The sequence below is a fragment of the Salminus brasiliensis genome, chromosome 2 (genome assembly GCF_030463535.1).
Source record: "Salminus brasiliensis chromosome 2, fSalBra1.hap2, whole genome shotgun sequence".
Classification (NCBI taxonomy): Eukaryota; Metazoa; Chordata; class Actinopteri; order Characiformes; family Bryconidae; genus Salminus; species Salminus brasiliensis.
This window is the reverse complement of record NC_132879.1, coordinates 12,878,585-12,906,448: the sequence shown is the minus strand read 5'-3', so window position 1 is coordinate 12,906,448 and position 27,864 is coordinate 12,878,585. Positions and strand designations below refer to the sequence as shown.

The 27,864-nt window shown below is 38.7% G+C and overlaps 1 protein-coding gene across 2 annotated transcripts in view; it reads left to right on the top strand.

The window, feature by feature from the left end:
• Nucleotides 1-27,864, top strand: part of trpc3 (transient receptor potential cation channel, subfamily C, member 3) — a 50,428-nt gene that overhangs the window by 10,426 nt on the left and 12,138 nt on the right. The window contains exons 3-8 of one of the 2 annotated variants that reach the window (XM_072668013.1): nucleotides 1,041-1,091; nucleotides 5,507-5,692; nucleotides 14,111-14,275; nucleotides 20,368-20,584; nucleotides 24,981-25,214; nucleotides 26,481-26,745. In XM_072668013.1, coding sequence (XP_072524114.1) covers nucleotides 1,041-1,091; nucleotides 5,507-5,692; nucleotides 14,111-14,275; nucleotides 20,368-20,584; nucleotides 24,981-25,214; nucleotides 26,481-26,745 — 1,118 coding nt within the window. The remainder of the gene's footprint in view (nucleotides 1-1,040; nucleotides 1,092-5,506; nucleotides 5,693-14,110; nucleotides 14,276-20,367; nucleotides 20,585-24,980; nucleotides 25,215-26,480; nucleotides 26,746-27,864) is intronic. The other variant, XM_072668023.1, reaches the window with a different exon arrangement.

The following is a 27,864-nucleotide window of genomic DNA, read 5'->3' as shown; positions in this document are numbered from 1 at the left end:
TGGCTAATTTTGAAGGATATTTCTTAAGCCATATAGACTATAGTCTATTTGAGATCACTTCACAACTTCACATGATTTAAATTGGCACAGTTTTTCGAGGCCCAGAGAAAGTCTAAGCCTAGATTAAAACACCTACATAAACAGTTTACTACTACGACTATTATTTAGACTGCAACTTAGTACAAAACTAGGTTCAATCATTGTTCAGTAAACCTGCCCAATAATTTTTTTTTGCCATAAGATCAGTTTAGTATTGAATGTTGTGAATTTTATATTTGTTAAAACTAATTGTAATTGTAATATCATGACAATGCTTATTTCAGATAAGTGTGTGAAACAGTTTTCACAAGTTGGTGGGATCTAAGCGTCTGTTACTTTTTAAAAAGTTCTATTATGGCCAATTTCCCAGACCACATTAGGCCTGAGCCTAAACTAAACCTTTTACATAAAGAGTTAACTATGTAGACTGCACTTAAGTCCAAAACTAGACTTATTCAGTGCCCAAGAAACCTGCCATTTGTGTTTAATCCAAACTCGTGACAATGGGCTAAGGAGAAAATTGTGCATCTATAGCTGTCTACGCTCGCAGCATGCTTTTTTTCTTCTGAAGGCATGGTAGTGCAGTATTCATGTTCATGCATGGCAAGTTTGGTTTGAGGAATTTTGCAGATTCTTGCCTTATCCAAAGAGCCTCCTGTAGATTAATTGCCATTGCCAGAGATAGCAGATTGTCAGGAGACACCTATTAATCAAACTTCCACATAAATCAAGATCTCCCAGTGGGAAACTGATGAACTAGGACAGCGAGCTTTGGGGTTAGTAAGAGGAGAAGCAGAATCTCTGTCTTTCTTCGTAGCTCTCAGCAGCTGCAGTCGGCGACTGATACATTACAATTAGTCTTTTTCATAGTTTCTTTATTAACATAGCTCTAGACTATTTATACACCTTGAAGTTAATTCCTTATTTTCAGTTGAACTCTTATTCATCCATTTGTTTGTGTGTCTGTGTTGTGTTTTTTTGTGGGCCCTTGCTGGTGACAGGATAAAAAGAGGCATAAAAAAGAGACGACGCAGCACAATTGCTTCTCTCTGGTAAATATGTTTATAACTACCTAACATAATTCATTTAAGCAGAGTGTGTTTCAGCGCTTCATGGACTGGATGATCATATTGTGATGCTATAAGGTTTGGGAAAAGCAAAAAAGCAACTGTTGGCTCATGAACTGTTCCTAAATGCAGCTGCACTCTTAGAAATGAAGTGGTACAGGTGAGGGATCTTTGACCGGTGCCATAGAAGAACCACTTGTAGTTCTACAACAAGCCATGGGCCTCATTCACCAATACCCTGTTAAGAATTTTCTTTTGTTCTTGAGAAAGTTTGTAACAAAAAGTCTATGTCAGGATCATGATGTCTTTTAAAACCACAGAATTGTTCACAGCTCTGCTCTTGTGATGATGGCTCCAATTCTCCTCATAAAATGAACAAATCCCAAAAAGGAAAACATTGGTGAATGTCAGAATGAAATGAAAATGGGTTTTAAAAAGAAATTTCTTCTTATAAACAGTTGGTGAATAAGGGCTCTAAAAATGTGTAAGTGTAGAAAACCTGTTGTGGAGGAAAGCACAGTTTATCACCATTGCACAACATAATTCAACCTCTGCATTTAACCCCTCCATGACAGTGAACACACACTCACACAAGTGAATTTGGGGCAGTGAGCACAAATATGTGGAGTGGTGGGCCCCAAGCACCCCCACTACCTGCTGCTACTACCTTTGAAGCAGCTTCTTTAACAATTTAAAGATTCTTCACACTCACACTTCTATCTTACAAGCATGGTTCTTTATGTAACGAAACATAGTTCTTCAATGGGCTTTGTAGCATCTTTATTTTGCGTAGAGTGTAACTATCAGTCTGACAATGATTTGAAAGATTTAGAGGGGGGATTACGGTTTGATTTGCTTGGTCGGAGCGTATGAAACAATTCAAATGCTTATAACGTTACACTGTATTGTATTTTAAATCTTGCAATTGCAGTAGACCTTACATTATTTAAAAACTGTGATCTACAGTTCTCTGGACAGAAACAGAGACATTTTTTATATCTGTTCAAAGATTGTTCTGGATCATATGGAGACAGCACACCAGAGTAGACGTGTCCGAGAACCAGTGCTGACCTTTCTAGAAATGAGAAATGAAGGTCCTGCCTAATGATGTGTGTGAATTACTGCTTAGAATACTTACAGATTTGTCTATAGTAAACAAAACCCACTGCCAGATATACAGAAATATAATTTGAGCTTTGTTTAACATGTTTTTCATTTTGTTTTGGCCAATATTTTATATTTAAAAAGCCTAAGTCTGTGTGTGTGTGGGGGGGGGGGAACAAAGTAAAAGTACAATGTAAAGTTTATCAGATATGTCTCCAGCGTTACACACGTACACAGACAGGATTCTGTAGTATCATCTGCCATATGGACAGTGACGTTAGTCTTCCCATGCTGCAGTTGATCAGAAGAGGTGATAAGATCCTTGCTGAGAGCAATAAAGTTCAGCACAGCATGTGCTTGGCACAGGTACTCAGAAACAATGCATGCTGGGAGATTAGTGTGGTACCTGATCAGGTCTGGAAGGAGAAAAGAGCTGAGCTCACCTTTATTGCATTATAGAAACATTTGTTGGGAAAGTAAAAGTCAACTGTAAGCTCAAAGCCCGGGACCAGTAAAGGTTTAAGCATTGTGGGAGAACATCTTTATTAAGTGTCAAGACCCCAGGACCATGGAGAGTTCTTTCATTGTTAGCGTGCTGCCATGGAAGAACCAAAAGTGCACCAACAAACCACAATACATTTTCCTACAGCCCTAAATTCAAGCCAGTACAACTATACCAGTATATATTTTATAACAAAGATATTTTAGAAAATCTGAATTTATGTGTCATACTCAAAATGGAATAGACTTGCAATGAGGACAAAGCTGTTCATTTAATGAAACTAAGGCGTCTGCTGTTTTCCTGTCAGAGTTACATGTAGATTTTAACCTTAACATTAAATAAGACTGCATTTTTTCCAATTCATCTTCAATAGAATTACATATTAGTCTTTCCATTCATTGTTAATGTGAACTGTCTGCTGTTATTTGACCTGTTACATACATTTGCCTTCCACTCAGAAGCAGAGATTTGTGGTGTTTGTAAATGTTGTAAAATGTTTTTTGAATTTTGCTGCTCAGTAGGAATCTGCTGTGGGCAGAAACAGATCTGATTCAGCACCAAGTATTGTGGACAGCAACACTCGAAGCCCAGAGAGCAAACAAAGAAACACTAGGGGTGTCAGAACTAGGGCTGCCAGCATCAGGGCAACTAGCCAGAAATAGAAAACTGTCAGAAATAACTACCATATCTCCTAACTTATAAGACTGTTCTCGAAATACCATGCTAGCAGGGAGTGCAGTAGTTTATGAAATTGTGGCTCAGACACTGGATCTTTAGCTGCCTGTGGAAATCAAACCCTTTTACTAGCAACTAGGAACAAACTGCAAGTTTGACTGGTAACAATTTTTATATCTTCAAAATTAGTCACCTTACCAGGTTACGTTTCTGGTGATGTCACACATTCATCTGAGGTATTCTATTTCCCACCTCCACCCATTAGCTGACGTAACAGAATTGGCACTTCTTCTCTAAGTGTGTTGTCCATTTAGTAGGTTGTGTTATGAAATCACATAGTAATTTCACCTTCTGTAAAAACCATCCTTACCTTGCCCATGTGGTAGTCTTCACAACCATCCACCACCCTGTATCCTTCCCCTTTAACTGAGGGGGGGATGGCTTTCTACTACAAGCAGAAGCCACTTGAACTCCAGCCCAAGATTTGAGTTCTCTCTCCTCTCTTCAGTCTCTTCTCAAATCATCATATGCTGATGGCATGGTCTGAACAAGCACACGTTGCACTTTTTGGAAAGATGGTGCTTCATGTGACTGCATCAAAAGGCCAGAGGAAAGCACAGTCAGATTACAGTCTTTAGAAAGGTGGGAACCCGAGGAATTTGCTTACTAATATCAGTAGAGCTTGTAAGAGCAGGCACAACGAAAGTAAGTAGAAGTAGTAAAGAAAAACTGCTGATGTAAAACATTTGAAGCACCTGCAGAACTTTCCCATTGACTTCTATTATAGGTCTGCATGACTTGGTTCTGTCTGTGGTAACTGACTACATACTCCAGATGCTGTGGTTTGTTTTGGTTTGGTCATCCATAAAATTTCACCTGTTGATCTGTGTGTTCTCAGTATGGACGCAATGACATGTCTTTCATAAACATCGGGAAGCATCGGCTTAAACAAAGTGCTTAATGTTCCTGAGTGTTTGTGTTTCAGAGGAAAGAATCTCCAGAGTGGTTTTAATAGAAAACGTATGCTAATGCTAAACAGTATTTTTAGCTCCCTGCGCTGGCGCACACAAATGTGTTCCGAGGTGTTTCCCGGGGACGGATAAGACATTTAATTAGTGTTCCCCTGCTCCTCTCTGCAGATAGTGTTATCTCACTCTCTCACTGTATAATTACTATTTAGCGGCTGGTCTGGGCTGAGTCGGGCTGTTTTTGATGAGGTAAGAATGCAGAGGGCTGTCACTCGTTTCAAAAGCCTTTAAATGAGAAAGGCTCTGGAGGGCTCTCTTCATCCTGCAATGCTTAATTGAATTTGTCTCTTCACTCCGATTTGGACAACTCTGGAGGACAGGAGCAGAGCTGCGGTTTAGTCAGTGCTAACAGTAAAAGCCACCCACAGATCAGGACTTCTTCTGGGTGCTGTGTGTTAATTCTCCTTCACTCCATCATGAAGACTCTGCCCTGAGTCTCATTCAGGCCTGAGGCCCTGAATATACCCTCACTATCAGCATCCTACCCAAACAGCAGCCTTTCACTAGCTCTCTCTCCCTGTTTCTCTCTGTGTCTCCCGCTCTCTTTGTCTGTCCTTCTCTGTCTCAGCCTGTCACTCACTCACTGTCTTTCTCTGTCTGTCCATCTGTCTTCTCTTTCTCTGTGCCTGTGTGTCTGTCTCTCTTTCTTTCTCTCTCTCTCTCTTTGTCTTTGTCTCTCTCTGTCTGTCATTCACTTATTGTCTCTGTTTGTTTCGCTCTGTTTGTCCCTCTGTGTCTGCCCTTTCAGTCACTAACTGTCTCTGTATGTTTCTCTCTATCTATCTGTCTCTCTTTCTTTCTCTGTCTCTCTCTCTCTATATCTGTCTGTCTTTCGCTCTCTCTGTCCCTTTCTCTCTGTCTGTCCCTTTCTGTGGCTGTCTCTCTTCTCTCTCTCTGTGCCTCTGTATCTGTCTCTCTGTCTGTCTGTCTGTCGTTCTCCCTCTTACTGACTGTCTGTCTGCTCTGTCCTTCAGTCAGTTTAGCCTACAGTGATACACTGACACACTACAACCACATAGAGAGTGGCATTGGGTTTCTTATGCTGCTGTTGCTCTCTCTCTCTCTCTCTCTTTCTCCCTCTCTTTCTGCAGAATGACTACAGGAAGTTGTCGATGCAGTGTAAGGACTTTGTGGTGGGGGTGTTGGACCTGTGTAGAGACACAGAGGAGGTGGAGGCTATTCTGAATGGAGATGTATCAGCAGAGCTGGAAGAAGGTCAGCATCACCGCTCTCTGCTAAGCAGAGTCAAACTGGCCATCAAATACGAAGTCAAGAAGGCAAGTAGCTGACTGCTGTTAATTAACACCCTTCTCTTCTCATAACTCCACCTTCCCTGCTATACAACATGTGCAGTATGAGCTTCCCTTACACCTCCCTGTGCGGTTGCTGACAACTGACCAATCCATCCTCCGTCAGTAAATAGGTTCTTTTGTGTGTCTAGATTGAATGAGCTTCTCAAAATGTGGATAGCAATCCCATTTAACTGAGAAACGGAGGGTCTTTGATAGATTGTTATTATCTAGGGTGAACCTATTAAAATGATAAATAATTATGTAAGTAAAGGGTGGGGGTAAAATCAATTCTTAGCTGCATGTCTATGTGAATTCTATGTGATTCTAAATCAATGCATGTCAAACATTTTCAGTTTCACGTTCAGCTCGACCAGTGGCCTGTTTGGCCAGTTTGCATAATTTGTCTCTTTACATCCAGCTGCATAACATATTTAGGGGCAGCGTCAGCAAGCAAAAAACACTTATTAACACCATAGCATTAGGAATCAAATCACTAATCAAATCAGATGTATTTGCATAGCACCTTTTACAACTGATGTTGTAAAGCAGCTTTACAGAAATCCAGAAATTATACAAAAGATTAACAAAATAAAAAAAAAAAACCCAGTAAACAAGCCAAAGACAACAGTGTGCAGGAAAAACTCCCTCCAAGCTGGAGGAAGAAACCTTGGTCAAAACTACTTATAAATTATTGATATTATCTCACTGTACCACCACATAAGCCCATTCTACTGCTTAGTTGTGCTGATATAGTCAATAGTACTAATGGTCAGAATAATGAAAGTAATGAGGATGGTTAATGTGCCCATTTGTCATTCACAGTGCTCACTGTCTCTCATACAAATCCAAATTCCATCCAATCCAAAAGAGAAATCCAAAAAGACCAATACAGGTCAACACAAGGTAGACAAAGACATAATGCTTGGTATGTTAACAAACTGGATGGCCGTGTTTTGCAACAAGCCCTTGGGCGCATACTAATTAATATTGCTATCTAGTTTTTATAAGTAGTATAGATAAAATTTACAAGTTAAGTATACTTAATAATCCACAATGCACCAGTCAGTTTTCACTATTGTTTGATGGACTATATTGTCCCACAGTGCACTGGAAAAGCAGGAGCTTCTTTAAAAAATGTCTGACAATGATGCAGATGTGGTTATTACTGCTTTGTAGTTATTTGTAGATATGCTGCTCTGTTGCATTTTGCTCCCTTACTTTATATATGTATAGTAATTTATATTCTATTTTTATATACCACCCCCTTTTCCCTCATTTTGTGTATATATACATTCTATATATTTTGTTATTCACTAATGTGTCCTCCACATTTGACCCATCTGTGGTGAACACACACACACACACACACTAGTGAACTAGGGGCAGTGAGCACACACAGCGGTGGGCAGCCAAATCCAGTGCCCGGGGACCAGAGAGGATAAAGGGTCTTGCTCAAGGGCCCAGCAGTGGCAGCTTGCCGAGCCCGGGTATCAAACCCTTGATGACTGTCTCTAACCGCTGAGCCCCCACTGCCCCAATGTAGTTGCATGAGAGCAGGAAGCTGGGAAGCGAACTTCGAGTGGTCATTGTTGTTGCTAGCCAATGGAGTATATATTTTAGGCCACTGTCCAACAGGTTGACAACATTTGAGATCACTCTTAATTACATCCATGTGTCTCTTTAGAAACACAGCCTGAATAACATTGCTAAACATCCAGACTTATTCCAGCTCCACACTACAGTTTCTCATTAGGATGAAAGGGATTTTTGCCTGCATTCTGTAAAGCTTCTGTAACCTACCGTAGTAACAGTAGTTATAAAAGAACATGGGTGAAGTATAGACATGTCAACTGTGTCTGTGTAAACAGCTCTCTGTAAATGTCAGCAAAAGTTCTAGCTGAATTCAGAATGAAGAACACCCATCGGTCTGTAAATCATAACGTTAATGCATGTGTGTGCAGGAAATCCAGCTAATCTGCCGTGTTCACAGCTTTCATTTAATTACTGGACAGATGTTGTCTAACACAGTAGACACATGCACATACAGTTAGGCACCCACACCAACTTACACACATACAGGGTGAGGTTGGAGGAAGGGGTTAATCAAGCTAACAGCTTGAGCAGCTAAGTGCAATGAGCCAGACGTAAAGTGCAATTTCTAAATGAGCTTTGGAGAAGGGAGTGCCCCGGAGGAGCCCATAGGAGCCCGGCGACTGGGAGTGAAGAAATCAGCTTGCTACTTTATTGAGATTTAAGTGGTTGGCCATGTGTTGCAGTCATAAAGAGAGAAGTGTGGGCAGTAAATGTCTGACTTCACAATAATTCGTGTAGATTACGATTTGTTAGGACACCATTAAAAGCGCCATGACATCAAAAAAGTAGGACACCTTATGAAAATCTTTGTTTTTCTGAACGTATTTAAACATATTGGCAATTTGATCTTCACTTCAACAAAATTGAGAGTCAGAGGTAATATAACTAAACACATACAACTGAAGAAATTAATGACAATTTACAAAATCTTTAAATCAATCACAAATGCATTGAGTGGTAACAACAAGCGAGAAGCAAAGAGGTCCCAGAGATCTCTTTCTAAGGCCTTCAGACAGAAGATTGCAGATGCATAAGAGTCTGGGAAGGGATTTAAAAAGATCTCTAAACAATTAGACATCAACTGTTCCACTCCTCGGTAAATAAATTACAAGTGGAACAATTAGCAACATGGCCAGGTCAGGTCGTCCTAGCAAGTTCAGCCCAAGAGTAGACCTCAAATGCATAAAGGAGCCTCCAACATTCATCCAAGAAGTCATTCCTTTTGCTTTGTGGTTGTTGGTATTTGAAGATAGTTGCTATGTGATTTGTGTGGGTATGGTTGCTAAAGTGTTGCTTTTTGGAGTTTATATTTTACTTGGTTGCTAGGGTGTTAATATGTGGTTGCTATGGCATTTTACATTTTACATTTAAGTAACTGCATTACTTAAAATTGTGCAGCAATATTACATATGTCCAGATCCATCAGTATTAAAACCAAAAAACACAAACTATGTTTTCCTTACGTGTTATAACTAACTACATAACTACATAAGAGGTTTATAAAGCTGGATTGTTTACATGAACTGCTTGGGGATTGTTTCTAGAGAAATCAGAAAACACTGCAGCAGGCTTTGCAGTAGTGTTGGGGGAAGCTGTTTGCTGGTTGGCTTCTCCCTAGAGGAGTGTTACTCATCAGCAAAGAGCCAAAGCCCAAATACTGCTCTTCACACTCTGACGGATAACACATGGACTGGAACATCCAGCTCCCCCTTTTCACACAGCTTATTCACACACACACACATATACACACACACATACACAGTCATACAGTCATTACTCACGGAAAATCATGAAGGGAAACTCTGAAGGTAGTCTAATCTAATATGTATGTTGAAGTACTAGACTGTCCTGTTGTATGAAGGTAATCATTTCATATTAAATTCAATATGCATCAATTTGAATACACAAGTGCCAGGGAAAGCTTGGTATATCAGTTGTATTAATATTATGGAGAAATATTGATGAGCAGTGATGATATTTTTTTAGAACAATGATCAGCAGGACGCTGATTAAAGATGTATTCTTTTTATTAGTTTATTTTGTTTAAAAAGTGTGTCAATGGAGAACAGACACATACCTGTCAGCAATAAACTATTTAATGAAACAGTCAGACTATAAATTTCAAACATAGACTATAAATATTATATATAATACATATATAATATAATGAATTGGATGAATCATTTATATCATATATATATAAATATATAAATATATATATATTATTTATAGTTATATTCTTTGGAAAAATAGGCATTGTGTAACTTGTACACCACTTGCAAATGTTAGTTACACAAGAATTACATTACTCACAGGTACTATTATCAAATTGAGTGTGTACGTGTTTGTGTGTACAGTGCTATGTACACAAAGGCATGTCAGGGCATACAGCTATTTATTTTAGCTGTAAGCAACATTTTTTAAAACATTTTATAAAACAATAAAAAACACGACATTAAATACAAATAAACACCAAGTCAGTGGTCAGAATGTGCTGTTGGTCGGTTAAGTTGCTGAGATGTGGGTAGAAGAACACTGTTAAAAGATGGATTTGTGGAGTCCCACCAGCAGCTCACCTGATTTACTTTAATGAAGGACTGATTAATTAGGTTTAGATGTGAGCTGGAAACACTGGACTTCCTCAATTTCTAAAGAAGAGCTTTTGATAAGTTGAGACTAACACATTTGCTTAAAAGTGCAAGATATTATATATTCAGTTATTTATTCGTATGTTTTTGAAGTTAATTTAAAATGAATAAACTCTAACTGCTCAGATAACATAGCTTTACATGTCAAAGATGTATTATGAGTAGTGCTGTATCACACAGCTTCAGAACTTGTTCCAGCTGTGTGGGATTAGGATAAAACATCCACTACAGTTTTTACACTTTCACCCATTACTTACTTAACACCTGCCAGAGCGAGATTTAGCCGTCACTGTAATTTGCAGTCAAGTGTAACTAATGGCACTTGCCTGCTGGGAGTGAGGGGACAGTTTGAGTCATGATAGCTCTGACACAGTGGCCTGGACAATTCCCTGTGGTCCCATAGCCTTCTGCTCAGTGGCTGTAAAAAAAACAGTTTGTACAGAGGAGATTAAATCTCGGGTTGAAGATCGTAGTAACTTTTTGACACTACACTGTTAAATGAAGGCCAGGTTAGTCACCTGGTGGATTTTTTCTTTTGTGTATTAATGTAATGTGGTAATGACATGAATTGGAGACCATTTTTGGAGTAGGTTAATGAAATATTTAATGACATAATAAATAGGAGTTGAAATCTGTTGTGGCATAGTGTGAATATTATTTGCTACATAGAACTCTTTCAGCAAGAATCACAGCATTGTAGGTCAAACTAAATACCCTTTATCCTGCTCTGGTTATAAAGTAGTTATTCATAGATGTTCTACTCTCACCTGAATTCACATATTCTAGGATAATTAGACAGACTATTATGAAAGCACTGATGTATATCAAGCAGTGGGGTCTGCGTTATGTAGGGCAGAGTTTAACACCTGTTATTCCCATTTGACGCACACAATTAACCTACTACCTCAAATCAGAGCCATATGCGTTCCAGAGTCCTCTGAATAGGCAGTTTGCTTAGCCATGGCCCAGATATCCATCAGAGTGTACCGATACTCTCAGCTAACAATTTGATTTTCTGTATTGTTACATGAACTACTAATGAAACCAGAGCTGGGAGGCTGCACCTGGAAGTGTGTTGAATGATATTAAATGTGCTGGAGTGTTTTTAAGGTGGGAGTGTGTAATAAGTGCAGTTGACAAGCACAGTAGGCAAATGGTATTCAGGTTAATGGACCTGGCTGTAGGTCTTGGCTTGTGAGAGTACTTTTCCTGTAGCTGAAAAACCAAACAATCAGAGTTTTAGATATAGAAACAAAGAGAGAACATCATCCCTAAAAGAACTGCACTGGTTATCATTATAATTGAGGATGGAAGCAAGGAGAGTTTTGTCAAGATTCTTCGGATAAAGAGCCAAGAAAGAAAAAGAAAAAACCAGGTGTGCTGCAAAAATGTGTGATCAAATTGGTGTAATAAAAACCCATCATTGGCTGTTCTTCAACTGACCTTATTCCCCTTATTGAATCACAGACCTTTGTAATACCAGTTATAACTACTGGGTAGCAGTGTCATAAAAGGATATCGTTGTATGAAAGCCAAGAAAGAAACAGAAGTATGTTGGCGTGATGTGGCTCTTCAGAAGTTTACTTCAAGCTAAGCGAAGGAAGACAAATAAGGCTCAGCTATGATAGCTATAGAAAATTGCATGTTCTAAACCCGCTAACAATTATATTTTTTGTTGAATGGCAGAAACATGACACAAAAATGAGCCACAAAAGTGTCTAGCAGGGAGATTGGCGATGTGTTTTGCCATCAGATTTGGCATTTCTTTAAAGCCATTTACTCTTTACATAATAAGATATGAGCTATACGCCTCATTGTTTCTGCTATGGCTATCATAGCTGAGACTTATTGAAGAACACTGTGCATTGAATAGTTGTAGCTACAGTTATCTAATATGGGTGGACATATTTGCCCATGTTTTTGTCGACATAGAAAACCAGATTATGTTCGAATTTTATTGTTCATGTTCATGTCTAGAATTACTCTAACTGGGCAAGCAAACCGGCTGTTAACCTGCATATCCACTTCCTGAATGGGAAATTACTGAAAATTTACTAAATGAGGATCCAGGAACACAATTTTACCAATAAACAATTTTTTGCATTTTGTCCTTAACCCGGTCTCTGATTCTGTGATAGAATGAGCTGGTTTCTCATCCAAGAGCTCTCAGTCGAGACACCAAGCTCATTTTAAGGCATTGACCAGCAGTGGGTCAAGCACGCATCGAGCGTGCCAGTGCGGACACTGAGAACACACCCCAACCACCATTACCATCTTCTCTCTATTCCCCAGAGCCACAGTCTAATCCATCTGCTCAGAATCAGATCACGGCAGTTAATGGGATTAGCCCTACCGTTCTCTGTTTCTCTGACATACCCACTTAACATGCAAATGACCAGACATCCTTTCAGCCACTGTCTGCTGACCAAGCCAAACGCTTGAATGCACATGCGCTGCGTTCTTCTAGACCTTCTCCTGCCTTGGTGTTGTGTGTATGTAAACTCAGCAAGATATCATCTGCCGAGTTACTGCTGAGTGCACGACCGGGCCAACACATGTGAGATTATAAGGTGAAGCTTTCTTTGGTCTGCATCATTATGCTAATCGTTATTAACCCTTTTCACCTAATAGACCTCCAATTATGTACTTATAAATGTTGTTATGAATAAATCAGTGATAAGTGAATAAATCAGTCAAAAAAGTGTCTGAAAAAATGGTAATTATCTGGCAACAGGGGTTACTGTTTTTTTACAGCCCTTTTCTTTTTGTCAAAAAATAGAAAAGTACTGTCAGGTTTACATTAACTGTCATATGTGTTACAAAAATATTTTTTTTCATCCAAAAAGATTTATAAACATGAAAGCATTTACTTTTTTTCTTCAGATAAAGGTTAACCCTGCATTTACATCTGTGCTCTTCATAAATGTTTTTTGTATTTGGTCTTTAGTATCTTTAGTATCTTTAGTCACATTTTCTTGCAGTCATGTATGGTTGTGTGTATTTTATAATGATATATCAGCATAATAAAAGTAAATTTTTGTAAAATTACATCAATCATAGTAATCATCATAGTAATTTCTGGTACAGTTGCCATCTAAAATCTATTAACTAAATGATAATTAATGTATTCTATTAATACAGAAAAAATTGTAAAATCACATGACACATTTTAAAAAACAGTTAATTCTTGCATTATTAAAATGTCAAGGAAATTTTTTACAGGAAACATTTTTAAAATATTATTGAGGCAAACATTTTACAGTGCAGATAAGTATGAGTATGTGCAACAGTGATTGTGCAACAGCAATGCTGTACAAATACAGCAGGAATTAATTAGATGAGCAGATAATAAATGACAATAAATAAATAGTTTTACTTCATTTTGGTTTGGTTTGGTTTGGTTTGATATCCATCAATTCAACCAATTCAGCTAGACTGAATTGCTATACATAGAACAAGAACAACACAACCCCACATTTGTGTTCTTTATAATAAAGTGTTACCAGAATCTATGTGATTGGTCAGAGAGCTCACAGCACATAATATGTAATATTGTAAATAATTAATTATAGTATTATAGCAATTAACATACTTTAAAGGCTAAACGCTAAAGTGTTGAAATGTTGGCTAAATGGTGAAACCAGGAGCCTTGTTTTGATCACTGACAGCACTGAAAGAGAGTGAGGAGTTTATCAGCAGCTTTTCAATTTTGAAACACTGCATACAAAGATGTTCGGTTTGTTAAGTACTGTTCAGTACTGCATTGAAGTTGTTACACCTGTACAACAAAACACACAGCTAGTATTATAGTTATCAATATTCACCTGATAGCTGCCCTACATATAGTCATACTCTCATTATGCAGTTATGTAAAAAAATTGGGACACTCTATGAAAACCTCTTTAAACATATTTAAACATATAGAGATGTGATCTTCATGGGAACAGTACTGAGAGATGCAGGTAATAAAACCTAACATGTAAAACTAAAGAAAATTTAAAATGGCATTAGAAATGCCATTTTCCTGTGAGGAAACAAATAGAATACCCCCACATGTATTACTACTTAAAACTGTTACAATCAGGTGCAGCACATCAGCTGTGCTGTGCACACATGTATTAACAGCAAAACTCTCACTAATACCCACTTCTTCCCTATACAGTTTGTGGCCCATCCCAACTGCCAGCAGCAGCTGTTGACAATCTGGTATGAGAACCTGTCAGGCCTGCGGGAGCAGACCATCGCTGTGAAGTGTCTGGTGGTGTTGGTGGTAGCTCTAGGACTCCCCCTCCTAGCTGTGGGGTATTGGTTCGCTCCATGCAGCAAGGTAAGACATATGTGTCAAAGTAACACCCATTGGCTGCTTGCAGCTCTTAGCTTTTAGCAGAGTGCAAAGAGCTGTGGAGACCACTGCAAAGCTACATCTGAGCTTCAACTTTTAACAACAGTATCGGTTTAACTTTGTGTATCTCATTATTCAGACTTACTGTAGTCTCCGATCTCATCTGCATCAGGAAATGAGGAAATGATGATCTAAATAACATTATGTTGATGTAAATCCGCTACACCAATTATTGTTAGAGCAGCACTATAGATATACCCAATATTACAATGATCATCCTCCTCATTCAAGCAGCACTTAGACTCTTCTTTGCACCTGTTTTTTTTTTTTTACTACAGTTTACAGCTGTTCCCTGATCGCATTAACCTGTCGAATCTGTAGAGCTATAGCCCTCTCATTCAATAAGAGCTACAGAACAAACAGCAAACAGAACAATGATCCTCCATCTCTGCACAGACCCTATAAAATTCTGACTGATAGCTTAGTACAAATGGACACTATGAGCCAACAGCTAATGTTTTGTGAAAACGGCCGCACTTTTCCCACAGCTTTCTTACTTCATCTTTCTTCCTGCTGACCACAACTGCCCCTCCAAGTCAATTAGCATAAATAGCTTCAATACACAACGTCAGCAAGCATAGACGTGTAATTTATAAGTGTATGTATGTATTACTCAGTAACCATTTGGTTTATAGATCTGTTAAATTTGCACACACTACTGTCATTTAATGTAATTTACATTTTATGCAGACAGTATTATTTATATCCAGTGTTCCAAGTGAAGGAGTTATAACTCTTTATTACCCAGAGACTGTGGCAAGTAAAAAAAAATATGACTGAAGCAACCAACACCTTTGATTTTAAGGTTAGTCTCAAGATCAATATCAAAACAGGTCTTGGTCTTGATTGAGAGCTGACTTACCTTGTAACATGTGTCCTGGTTAATGATAGTTGGCAAGGCATAATTAGCGACACCCTTGATTGCTGGGACGATTATATCTGCTTGAGGCTAATTTAATATATAATTGGTTAAACATATGTAGGACACTGTCTACCACCTCTAGCTCAGGTCTATAGAGAGAATTCACCTGGAAAAATATTTTAAGGTTATTTTTTATGACCCTAAATGTTAGTATAATATAAGAACAAAAATTGTCCAAAGTTCCGTCCTTGGTCAGTGTTGGAGAATGTATGGTACTATGTCTGCCGGCCATTTCCATAATATTTTAAATGTCCTAAAATAATTCTTATTGGGTAAATGTGGTAAGAGTGATTAAATCACTCGATTTTAATATCAGTGTTATTTATTTGGGAAATGGATTTAAAAAATGGGTAATTAGCAAAGTTTGTTACAAATATTATTAGCAGCTAGTAAAAAAAACAGGAAATGGTTGAGCAAAGAACCTCCAACAAGTTCTGAATAGGTAGATATAGGTCAGAAAATTATATCATGAAACATCATGTTTTGTTTTGTTTTTTTCACTTTTTCACTCAAAAAGCTGTGAAAAATACTCAAACAACTGGAAATAATGAAGTAATAATGAAGTAATTTTTTTTTCGATTCCCCTTTTCTTCCTTTTACAACATACTTTGCTGTGCCTGAAATATTGTTTCCCTACTTCAAGACCAATGGAATCGGATTTTAGATAAAGGAGTGTTTCACCGCCTTATAACATCCAGGGCTTGTATAAACTTAAATGTTGGATTATGAAGTTCTGATGATTCCAAAGGACAATTATGGACAGAAACAAAAGCATAGAATGTAATCCAATTGCTTTTCAAATATTTACTCTTTATAATGTCAAGCATTTCACTTTCCTTAAGATGAGCCCTGCCTGTAGCCTTCTGATCTGCCCTGTTTTGTTTCATTATTGTTTATTGTTAAAATATATATTAAAAAGATTAGATCTGCCAGAGAACCTGTTAGTTACAATAAATGTTTTTTTTGTTTGTTTGTTTTTTTTACCAGGATTTGGAGGTTGAGAATTGAATATAATAATATATGCCAACATTCAACACAAACATTTTTGTATATTTGTGAAATATACATGTAAACTAGAAAAGTGAGAAGGGTTTCAAAACAATGCTTAAAAGAGCATGTCAATAAGATATGAATATAATAAGATATTAGCAATGTATTGTTCCTTACTTAGACAGTCTAACATTGCAGAGATTAACCAGCAGAGATCCTTTCATTTAGTATCTCTTTCAAGAAGTAGAAGCTTATAGAGAAATATAAATATGCAGGAAAAATGTAGAAGACCATTGAGGATCCAAGACGTGATATAAAACAAATGTAAGAAATAGTGTTAGAGTGGAGATGATTAGAGGCAAGACAGAGACCAGGGACTGGCCAATGAAGATTGAAAAACATACTGAGTATATTGTCAATGCTTAATGGACACTGATCAAGGCCATGTTTTAGTGTCTGTAATGCCCTGTTTAACTGGATGAAGTGTAGCACACTTTGAATAAAAATCACTGTACTAAGTATGGGAGAGTATTTGAATAGTAGTTTGGTGCTACTTATACATTTTGTCTGCAGTCATGTGTATCTGAAAATGTCTTTAAATATACTGATATATTTTACCATTTTGCCCACCCCTGTATATGTGCTAGGTACGTTACATTGCTATGTGCTAGGTATGTCGCGTACATTAATTAATTTCAAATGTTTAATAAATGAGTCTATTGATCTTGGTTTAACTCTGCATTTTGACTTTTGGAAGCCAGTTCTGTCCTCACTGATCAAATTGCTGAGATAAAAAAAACTCAAAAGCATGTATATCTGTGTTTTAGACTAAATTAGTTCAACTGGGCATCACTGAATATAATTGAGCAATTTAAATCAAGCTTGTTTTACACCAGAAGCCACACACCTTGGAATTATAGCACAGTAAAGGGTAGAAATCCTTCTGAGTTTTTTTGCACCAGCCAGTAGTTTACACCAGTTTGTTATGTGCTTTACTTTATGTAACTCTGCTCTCAGAAAAGGGTAATAAAAGATGCCTTGCTTTTGGCTGGTCTTGTGAAAAAGTCTTCCTTACCCCATGAGCATGACAAGACAAAATAGTCAAAATACTTTCAAGACTAAAACAGGACCAACACCAATCCTTTTAGGATTGATTAATGACGGTTGGCAAGGAATAATTAATACATCATTAGAACATTAGTCTCCTTTGCTGGGAATACTGGATCTGCCAGAGAACCTGTTAGTTATGCTGCAAATCTTCTAGACCACTTGACCAATTATCAGTTAGAGAAAGAAAGCTTTTTCCCCCCATGAATTTTCATTGAGTCTGCCCACTCCTCACCCTCAGCACACTTGTAGCTACACCCCTGTCCACAGTATTCACCTACTGTGAGATTCTACTGTTCCCAGAATGGCAGGTGAGCAAGCACTTCATATGTACTAATAAGACAAGGATGTTAACATCAGAGCAGGGAAGAGGAGAGGGGTGTGAGGGGGAACGCCTGCATGTGATGTTGAATAGCAGCAGATGGTCCATGCCAGCTCCTCTGGAAACTCTGTCACCAAAACTGCAGGGATGGCATATTAGACAAATGCTTATAACCATTCCTGTTTTGTCTCTAGCTCAATGGTGCGAGGATTGTGGATTGTAGTGCCAGATGCTCAGGAGTTTTATATTGAAACAAACAGAACATAAGAGTTGAAAAATGCAGCGTGATGTCATAAACCCTACATTAGATGAATTAGCCAAGACAATACGCACGTCTGAAATCTGCTGTGTTGGCACTTTCTTGTGAACAAGTGAAATGTTTCCAGACAAAACTCACTTCTTTTTTCACACGTAACTACATCATTAAATCAGTAGGAATTGTTTACAGTGGTGTTTATAGAAACCTGATATCTGAAGAGTGTAATGGCTCACAGGTTATTTCATTAAAGCAATAGCTCGCGAAAGGGAGTGTGTTATTGTGTCGTATTTCATCCCAGCCGTACTGTTATTTCACCACAACACACAACTTTGAGTGTTCTATTGCTTTAATACAACAGTTCGGAAATTAAATAAAAGTAAGTAATAGTAAGAAATAAAAAAATTTAGCTATAAATGTTGCATTTAATATTTGTAATAATATTATAGTAAATTATAGTTTAGGAAAAAGCAGCGTGTTGCTGTGTCACAGTAACGAACTCCACAGCCAGCAGTTCCTTCTACAACTCTATTTTCCACTCACTGTGTTTTTCTTTTCTGTTTGTTTGTTGTTATTTTGCATTCTTGTCTTAATTCTTTTAAGATTTATTTTAGGACATTTTTGTTTTCTTTAGCTGAAGACATTTCCGTTGCTTCTTGGTTCCTTATATGACTTATAGCAATGGTGTTCTGTGGAGTGATCTAGTGTTTGTAAAAAAAAAAGGTGTTTGAGAAGCATTGAGAAGCTAACCGAGCTGTTATTTCAGTTTGCTTGGCTGGATATAATCGTTGTGTGATCCTTATTACATTTCTATATAAAGAAATCTGACTCTCCACAATTAACCATTTTACACCAAGCTACTCTGAATGACAGCTCAGTGACTGAACTATGCAGCATTCTATTTTATTCTATTTAACATCGCTTTAAAAGCTGCCGTTAAAGAATGGATGAAATATCATTAAAGACCTGCAGCATGAGAGTAACAGCATGGTAGTGGTGAATGTTGGAGTAGTGATATTCTCTCATTTTAGTATAAGATAAAGACTACCTGAGTAAACACAACTAATAACAGGTTGCTCCATCCTTGGCAGTAACAACTGCAATCAAACTTGTGATAAGTCTTTTACATTGCTGTGAAGGAATTAATAACAAGTCATCCAGGTCTTGCAGAAGCAAAGCAGCCCCAGGCCATCGCACTACTACCAGCACCATGTTTGACTGCTGGTATCAGGTTCTTAAAGGTGCAAGTATTTGTCATTGTACTGTACATTTAACCCATCTGTGGTAGTGAACACACACACACACTAGTGAACTAGGGCCAGTGAGTACACACACACCCAGAGCGGTGGCAGGCAACTCCAGCGCCCGGGGAGCAGAGAGGGTAAAGGGCCTTGCTCAAGGGCCCAACAATGACAGCTTGCCGAGCCTGGAAATCGAACCGAACTCGATAGCCCGGCGCTCTAACCGCTGAGCCACCACTGCCCCAAAGTTGTGTTATATCAGAAATTGAGGGACCCATGTCTTCCAAAATGTTCCATCTTACTCATCAGTCCACAAAACATTATCTCAAATGTTTTGGGGGGGTCATCTAGATGTTTTTTTGGCAAATGTGAAACAAACATTTCTTTCAGTCAGCAGTGGTTTGTGCCTTGCAACCATGTTTGCCCAGTGTCTTTCTTATTGTGGAATTGTGTATATTGACCTTAACTGAGGCAAGTGGGGTCCACAGTTCCTTAGATGTTCATTTGGGTTCTGTAGTGAGCTGGATGAGCCGTTGCTCTCTTGGTGAGATTTTGGTAAGCCAGCCACTGCTGGAAAACTATAACACTGCACTCTCACTGTGGTTTGAGTCCCAGAGCCTTAGCAATGACTTTGTGAACCATTCCAGGTTTGATTGACTGTTTGTTTCAATAAATCTATATTTGAAACAGCACTTTAGAAAGTGGCAGCTGCTTTTTGAGTCTGCTTCTAGCCTGTTTCCCATTGCTGGAGAGGTTCTATTTAAGTGATGTTCAACAGGAATTCAACAGGTCTGGCAGTGATCATGCCTCAGTGGGCTAATGGAACTGAACCCAATCCTCAACTCATTTGGGTTAACTGGTTGATTGTTCGTAGCTAAGGAGGTATTTACTTTTTCACATGGATGATATACAGCAGATTTTTAATAAATCTTCATCTTCAATAAATCTAATGCTCTATATAAAAAGATATACATCTTATATTAAAATTAGTTGGATAATCTGAAACATGTAAATATGCAAACATAGAATAAATTGAAAATTCTTACACTAAGTTACTTACAATGCCTGCCACAACTGTACTACTGGCAGTTATGTGTAAAACATTAAATGTGTGAATATTTAATGGCTGCTGTCAGAACAAACTTGTATCTAACTGTGCTGTATGTCTGCTGTTTCTAGCTGGGGAAAGTCCTGCGCAGTCCCTTCATGAAGTTTGTGGCTCACGCTGCATCCTTCATCATCTTCCTTTGTCTGCTCGTCTTCAACGCGTCTGACCGCTTCGAGGGAATCACCACTCTGCCCAACGTCACGGTCACGGACCACCCGCTCCAGATCTTCAGGGTGAAGACCACTCGCTTCACATGGACTGAGATTCTCATCATGGTGTGGGTGGCAGGTAGGCCGCTGGGTACACTCTTGTTTTCTTCTCATGCCAAACAAGTTTGATATCATAGAGTTGCTTTATCTGCATAATCCTATCCCACACTCAACATGCATCATAGCTTTCAGTTAGTACCGCCATACCAGATTTCATTTCTAGACTGGATTTTGGAGGTGGTGTATTACATTTTAAAATTTCCATCCACTGTCTGAAGTACATAAAGAAGAGGTAGAGGGGGGCCTATTGACTGAAGTACTTAATGGACACAAAAGTGAGCACTGAAGAGATGCTCAAATACGCTGGAGAGCTATAAGAATAAACAGTGTAGATTATGGACGTCCCTGAGAGCTCCAAAAGCAGTACACTGTTAAAAAGCTTTTGGGGCTCTCAGGAACGTTAGAGCAAATGTCTGACGTTTCAGTCATTCAGGTCATTGATCTGTCTAACAGTATCTCAGTAAAGCAGCCAAACTTGAGTAGAGTCATGAAGATGTTTCGCCACAAAATACTAAGATCAAAAGTACATGCTAATTCTACTTAATATGGTTTCCTAAAATGCTGTAAATCATCTTATGATCTTACAATCAGTGCATCATGTTCATTGGTTAAAAAGTGCCCTAGAATCCTCAAGCGCTGTTGTCTCCTTGACCGAAAGCATATTCAGCATAACCCAAACTGAGTGATTAAACAGGCCAACTTACATTGAAGGTTGGTGAAATAACAGTACATTTGCACACATTCAGACTTTCAGCTTCAGCCTTTTGATGCTAAACGCAATCGCTATATCGGGAGAATATGGATGCAAGGCTAAAAAGGATATAAGTTAATGCTAGCCACCTGGGTGAACCACCGCTCAGAGAAGACCTGACTGGAAGAAGCACTGCTGCCGGTATCTGTACGAAGATCTGAGGAGCTGCAGGAAACCAGTGAAGTGAGCGGGTATCTGTGCTAGGCTAAAAGCTAACCCTAGCAGACTCTACTAAAATCTCTTCAACTGGCTAACAGTACATTGTGCTGACTGATCCCCTAAAGCACAACAACACTATCCAATGAATGCAATAATTACAAAAAATTGTTACAGTGCTAAAAACACAGCTATGGAAGGGGACGCAACACAATGCTATGTTATGCCATGCTTTGTAGCTACAGGGAGCCATTGAAGTGATGCAAATTAGCCAATAAAAAAAGAGCTCATCATTTTTATTCATCCATTAAAAGAAATGCTGCATGTTTTGCGTGTTTTTTGTGCTTTCAGATATTAACAGTGATCTTTGTGCTCCGAGATGAATCTGCCCTAACCAGAGCTGAACAAACGGCTATTTTAGGTTCCTCAGATGTTTTGAGAGCCTGATGCCTCAGTGCTTTGTGACTGGAAGTCATGTGATCTGAAGCGATGACGTGTTCATTCATCAACTGCGATTTCACAGCACTAAAACAGATATTAGATTGGAAAGCATTTCGCAGGCAAAGGCATTACAGAGTGACAACCTGACAAATTGGACTAGATTTTAAAGGCTTCTCCTTTGTGTTTCATGTTCAAAGGGGGTTAAATTGAATTCACTGAAGACACTAAAATCTTTGCAAATGAACTGCTGCTTTATTATGTATGAAGAGTAGACTAGTACCATAGTGGAGAGGCTGAAAACATATAAGCATATAAAAAAACAAAAACAGTAGGGGTAGAAATACTGCACAGGTCCTCCGTTTGCTTACTAAACAGTCCCATTATTTTTGTTTAAGATTCTGGTCCATGTTGGATTTGTCAGAAGCACTATCATGCTCTGAATCTCCCATTCTACCATATCCCAAAGGTGTTTTATTGGGTTGAGATTCTGAAGTCATCATCGTGTTCATGAAACCAGTTTGAGAGACTTTTGCTTTGTGGCATGGTGCATTATCATGCTGGAAGTAGCCCTTAGAAGATGGGTAAACTGTGTCCATGAAGGGATGAACATGGTCAGCAACAATACTCAAATAGGCTGTGCCATTCAAGCAAAGTCTCCTAGAGCCTGCACTATTGATACAAGGTAGGTGGAATCAATATATTTATGCTGGTGGTGCCCAATTCTGACCTTATCATCTGTGTGCCTCAGTAGAAATTGAGATTCATCAGATCAGGTCATGTTTCTTCAGCCACCTGCAGCCTCAGCTTTCTCATTGTGACTGACAGAAGTGTAACCTGATGCGGTCTTCAGCTGTTGTAGCCCATGCAACTAAAGGATGTGTTGTGCATTCTGAGAAACGTTTCTGTTCACCACAATTGTACAATTGAGTGGTTATCTGGTCTAGTTACTAGGGTCTTTCTGTCAACTCCAACCAGTCTGGCCATTCTCTGTTGAACTTTATTTTACTGTACATTTCAGGGCAAGGAAGTATGTTAGATCCTACATATCATTACAAAACCTCAACTCAGTTTGGGAAGGATACTAGAGGCATGTGCTGCAGTTCCCAGGATAATAGAAGTCATGTAAAATCATAGTGAGGACATCCCTACAGAAGCCCTGTAGTGCACTTGAAAGAGTCTCAGCATTTTATAAGATCCTATTCACTTACCAGTGGTCAGTCTCTTATTACTCTGTTCAATGTACTGTGACAAAGGAGTGCCCTCATGATATCTAGAAGGTTCTGCACAGTGTTGCAATGGTCAGCCATTACAGAACCCATCAGTTCATGCGACCTTACTGGTCAGAGTCCTGATTAACTCCATGTTCAGTAAGGCTGTGGTTGGCTCGCCCTTGTGCAGTTTGCGAACAAATGGGCTTTTTTCTATTATACGTATGTTGTGGCCCTGAAAGAGGTGAGCGGCTCTCTGCTCTATCATTGAAACGGTTACCTTGGCAGTCAGCCAACAGGCCCTTGGTATGTAATAAAAATCAAGCCACAAATAATTTAAGCGTGGTTCTCTCATGTATTAAATATATGAGAATAACAATACAATAGCCTGCAAATTAGATTAGATAAGATACTGTGTTCACAGATTTTCTTGCAATAAGTTAAATTAAATTTTAGCTTTGCAATAGCAAAACATTTTAATGTATTATTACACCTCTAATTAAACAATAAAAATCACAACCACAAAAAAGTTACAATAATTAATTGGAAAACAAATGTTAAGAGATGGAGATAATATAAATAAGCAAATAAAACCAAATAAATGTTGTTTTTTGTTCATTTAATCAAATCATAACATTTAATTAACAAAAATGTTGGTTTTGGTTAAAGCTCCCTCACATTTATGACTCCTTAAAATGTCTAACATTAGAATCAGGTGCAGCTGATTAGAACATGGTTCGAGAGGGTTCTGGAGGAGTCTGTCTTATTTATACCTCAGACATTTAGTTTGTTTTGCTCGTGATTGTTGAAGTGAGTGGTGAAGATCACCATGCTCAGATCCAAAGAGCTCTCTGAGGCCTTCAGAAAGAAAGTTGTAGAGTCTGAGAAGGCATTTAAAAAGATCCTATAACAACTGGGACACAACAACTCGTTCCACTGTCTGCTAAATAATTTACTAAATTACATAAGTAGGAAACGTTTAGACCCCAAAATGCAAAAAAAAGTCTCCAAAAATCCTAAATAATGCAAGACTTGGCAGCATCACACAGAACATGTTTAATATGTTGGCAGCTGATTTCAGTTCATTTGCACTATCACTGTTGTACACCATTATACATACAGTATTTGATCTGCTAGAAATATCTTGAACTGCACTTACAAACAAATAAAATTATGGTTTAATTATGAAATACAAAGTGTCTCTGTCACAAAAAACAGCTGGTTTTCACTTTTTAAAAATTATTTAAATTGGTGTAGTTGTTCTTTACACTATGTAATAAAGAATGGACCAATAGAAAAGCTAATAAACCTTTACTTCTACTCAAAGTTAAGATGGTTTCTTTCTTCTCTTGTAAAATTGCCATTTTAGAGATACAAGGTTTTGGGTGACAGTGGTGAAATATAGTTGTATTTATGGGAAATGAAAATGACTGAGTTCAGATAATACTGAGTATCCTAAGCTGTAAAATTCTGTTCAGACCTGCCCTACCTTGCATCATTCATCTTGTTGTCCTTTAGATTGAACATCATCATGTGGGTTTCTTCAGCATTAATCACAGCAATGATTTACAGCCACAGTCTGCCTGAGGAAGACATCAGGAGTGCACCCATGCATACCAGTCTCACTCAGGACTGCATGAAGGGCATAACCCAGTAAATTCAGCTCAAGAACAAGCGCATCGATTTTGTGTTATCTGCTCACTCCACAGAGAGGGACAGCATCAGCGATGAGAGTGAGATAGATGGAATAAAACAGTGAAACAGAACTCTCGAACTGTTGCACTTTATTTAAGTGGTGAGGAGTGAGTGTAGTAGACCACTGAGAGTAAAACTCCATGGTTTTCCTCCTGCTTCTGCAGGCATGATGTGGTCGGAGTGCAAAGAACTGTGGACGGAGGGACCCAGGGAGTACATCCTGCAGCTGTGGAACGTCCTGGATTTCGGCATGCTCTCCATCTTCATTGCGGCGTTTACCGCCCGTTTCCTCGCCTTCCTGCAGGCCATGAAGGCTCAGGAGTATGTGGATGAAAAAATCCACGCAGCCGATCTGTCTCTGGTCACACTGCCCCCCGACATCAAGTACTTTACGTACGGTGAGTGTGTGTGTGTGTGTGTGTGTGTGTGTGAGCCTTCATGCTCCACTACCCATGCTTCAAAGGGTGTTCACTTCCAACTCACACTCCTCAGTTCTGAGGAGGACACAAATTGCATTTCTTGCACTTTGGACAGTTTCTGCTCACAGCTTGCCAACCCCTTAAACACTGGGCTTACGATTCAGCAACTACTATAAATTAATCAGTAGCTGCTGTACATTATTTAGTAACTACAATAAATTATTCAGTAACTGAAAATGATTCAGTAATTACTCTGAATTATTCAGTAATTAATTATTCTGTAATTAATTCAGTAACTACAATTATTCAGTAACTACTATAACTGAGAATGATCCAATAATTATTAACTTATTCAGTAGATTTACTAGTAGCTTGCTAGAAATTACTGTAGCTTATTCAGTAGCTACTAATTATAATTTAGTACTTAACTTACATAAAACTGTCTATGAAAAATGTTGTTTACTGCAAGCATGCCATCTTCTTGAAAAATAATGTCTTTCAAAAAAACGTCAAATGTAATTTAAGAGCCAGGTTTGCAGCCCTAACTGACACTAGCAATGCGCTTCTCCTTAATTTTCTCTGTAATCGATGTGACTGAATGAAGAATTGCCCCATGCTGTCTTCTATTAGCTGAGGCGTGGATACATCAGAGTACATCCCATCAGAAGTTCAGCTGGTGAACCTTTAAACGTAATTTTCACATATTGACATGTGCTGGTGTCTGTCAGTGCTTTGTTCTCATTGAAATCATTGGAAAGAAGTGCCAGGTTTCGACAGAAATGTCCTTTAATGTGGCTTGAGGCCTGTTGGAAGAAGCTCTTAGACCAGAAACTTGTTCACTGCAAATATGTGAATGCTAACGCGTGACTCTCTCTAGCAAGGGATACATTGCTTCTGTCGGTACCTCAGCTGATCTCAGAGGGGTTGTAAAGAATTAAAGCAACATTATGTAACAATTTCATTTTAAAATAACATCTTCAGAATTAGGTTGATGCTCCACTGACTGTACCAGGGACAATGGCACCTCTGTCCACTCCAGTTGAGTAGCGCTGTGTAACTCAGGTCATATTTGTGTAAAATCCTGTAATATTACTCTATGGCCTAAGTACACATGATTCACTTATCTGTGTATATTCTTTAGCTTGTCAACAAATGTACAGATGCAAATACACAGCTGTCCATGGGTGGGTGGGGGGTTGCTAACTAACACTGGAATGATAATATTGTGCCACTCTCTTCCTCCAGCAAGAGATAAATGGCTTCCTTCAGACCCTCAGCTTATCTCCGAGGGGTTATACGCCATTGCTGTGGTCCTGAGCTTCTCTCGCATCGCCTACATCCTCCCAGCCAACGAAAGCTTCGGCCCGCTGCAGATTTCCCTGGGACGCACCGTTAAGGACATCTTCAAGTTCATGGTGCTCTTCATCATGGTCTTCCTGGCGTTCATGATTGGCATGTTCATCCTCTACTCCTATTATCTGGGGGCCAAGGTTAACCCCGCCTTCACCACGTGAGTGACAGGGGCTGAGCAATCAATCAGTCTTTCAATCAGTCTCAAACCTACACTTTTTTTTCTAATGCATGAAAAAACTGTGCCACTTGGTGTGGAGAGGGCATTAAGTACAGGATGAGGGCAGGAAAGTGTGAAGCATGGCATGCAAAGGCAATTAAGTCACACTAGAGCAGGGAAGCTTTGGGATAGGCTGTTAATTTGAACCCAGGGAAGTCAGGCACAGAGTGCAGTATAGGTTCTGTAAGCTCAACTCCAGCATCTACTTCCACACTGATTCAGATGGAACCAAGAGAGGCAGCGCTAAGCATGAGGCACTGAGCTAAGGAGCTAATTTCACACTGTAAATCCAAATTAAACTGATGAAGCAACTGATTACAGTGCACTTTTTAAAGTTAACTTAACTTTAATGAATCAAAAGGTGTAACAAAAATATCAATTTTTTACTACTGTAGTAAAATAATACATTTCTTTTTTATTTGAGGCTTAAAAACAATAAATGAGCTGCAGCTAAATATGATAGAATATTGTGTAAGAAAAGGCTTTTTGAAAATCGAGCGCTGAGCCCTTGAAGTTATGATCTCCTCACACTTGGTGAGCAGGCAGTTAAGGCTCAGTCACACTGGGTTTTTGTGGATTTTCCCAGGTGAAATTCTGTGATGGGAATTTTATGTACACGACTTTCGGGCAAATAAATTTCACCTACAAACCTTTGCACCGAGTTAAACTTTGGTGATCTTTGACATGCGAATTCGCATTCCAACCAATATTACTGCTGCTCTGGCTGTGTACTGCATACTGTACTGTCGCTGCTCTGTCTGAGCCAACATAGAGGAAGCCCTGATTGTTGCAGATTCAAAACATGACATTTTCATGCAGATAACAAAATACAGCAGCAGCATTGCACACAGTCAGTATGAAGGTGGGATTAGATGGTGATTATCTTTCCGTTAGGGTTTTTAGTAGTTTTGGTAGCACATTAGCGGATTCATGAAACTGAACCAAAATGGAGTACTGTTTACACTCACAGGCACACCCATTTTGGGAGACAACATGAAATGCAAAAAGCCAGTGCGGATGGATCTAGAGATGCAAAATTACACTCCAAAAAAACACAGT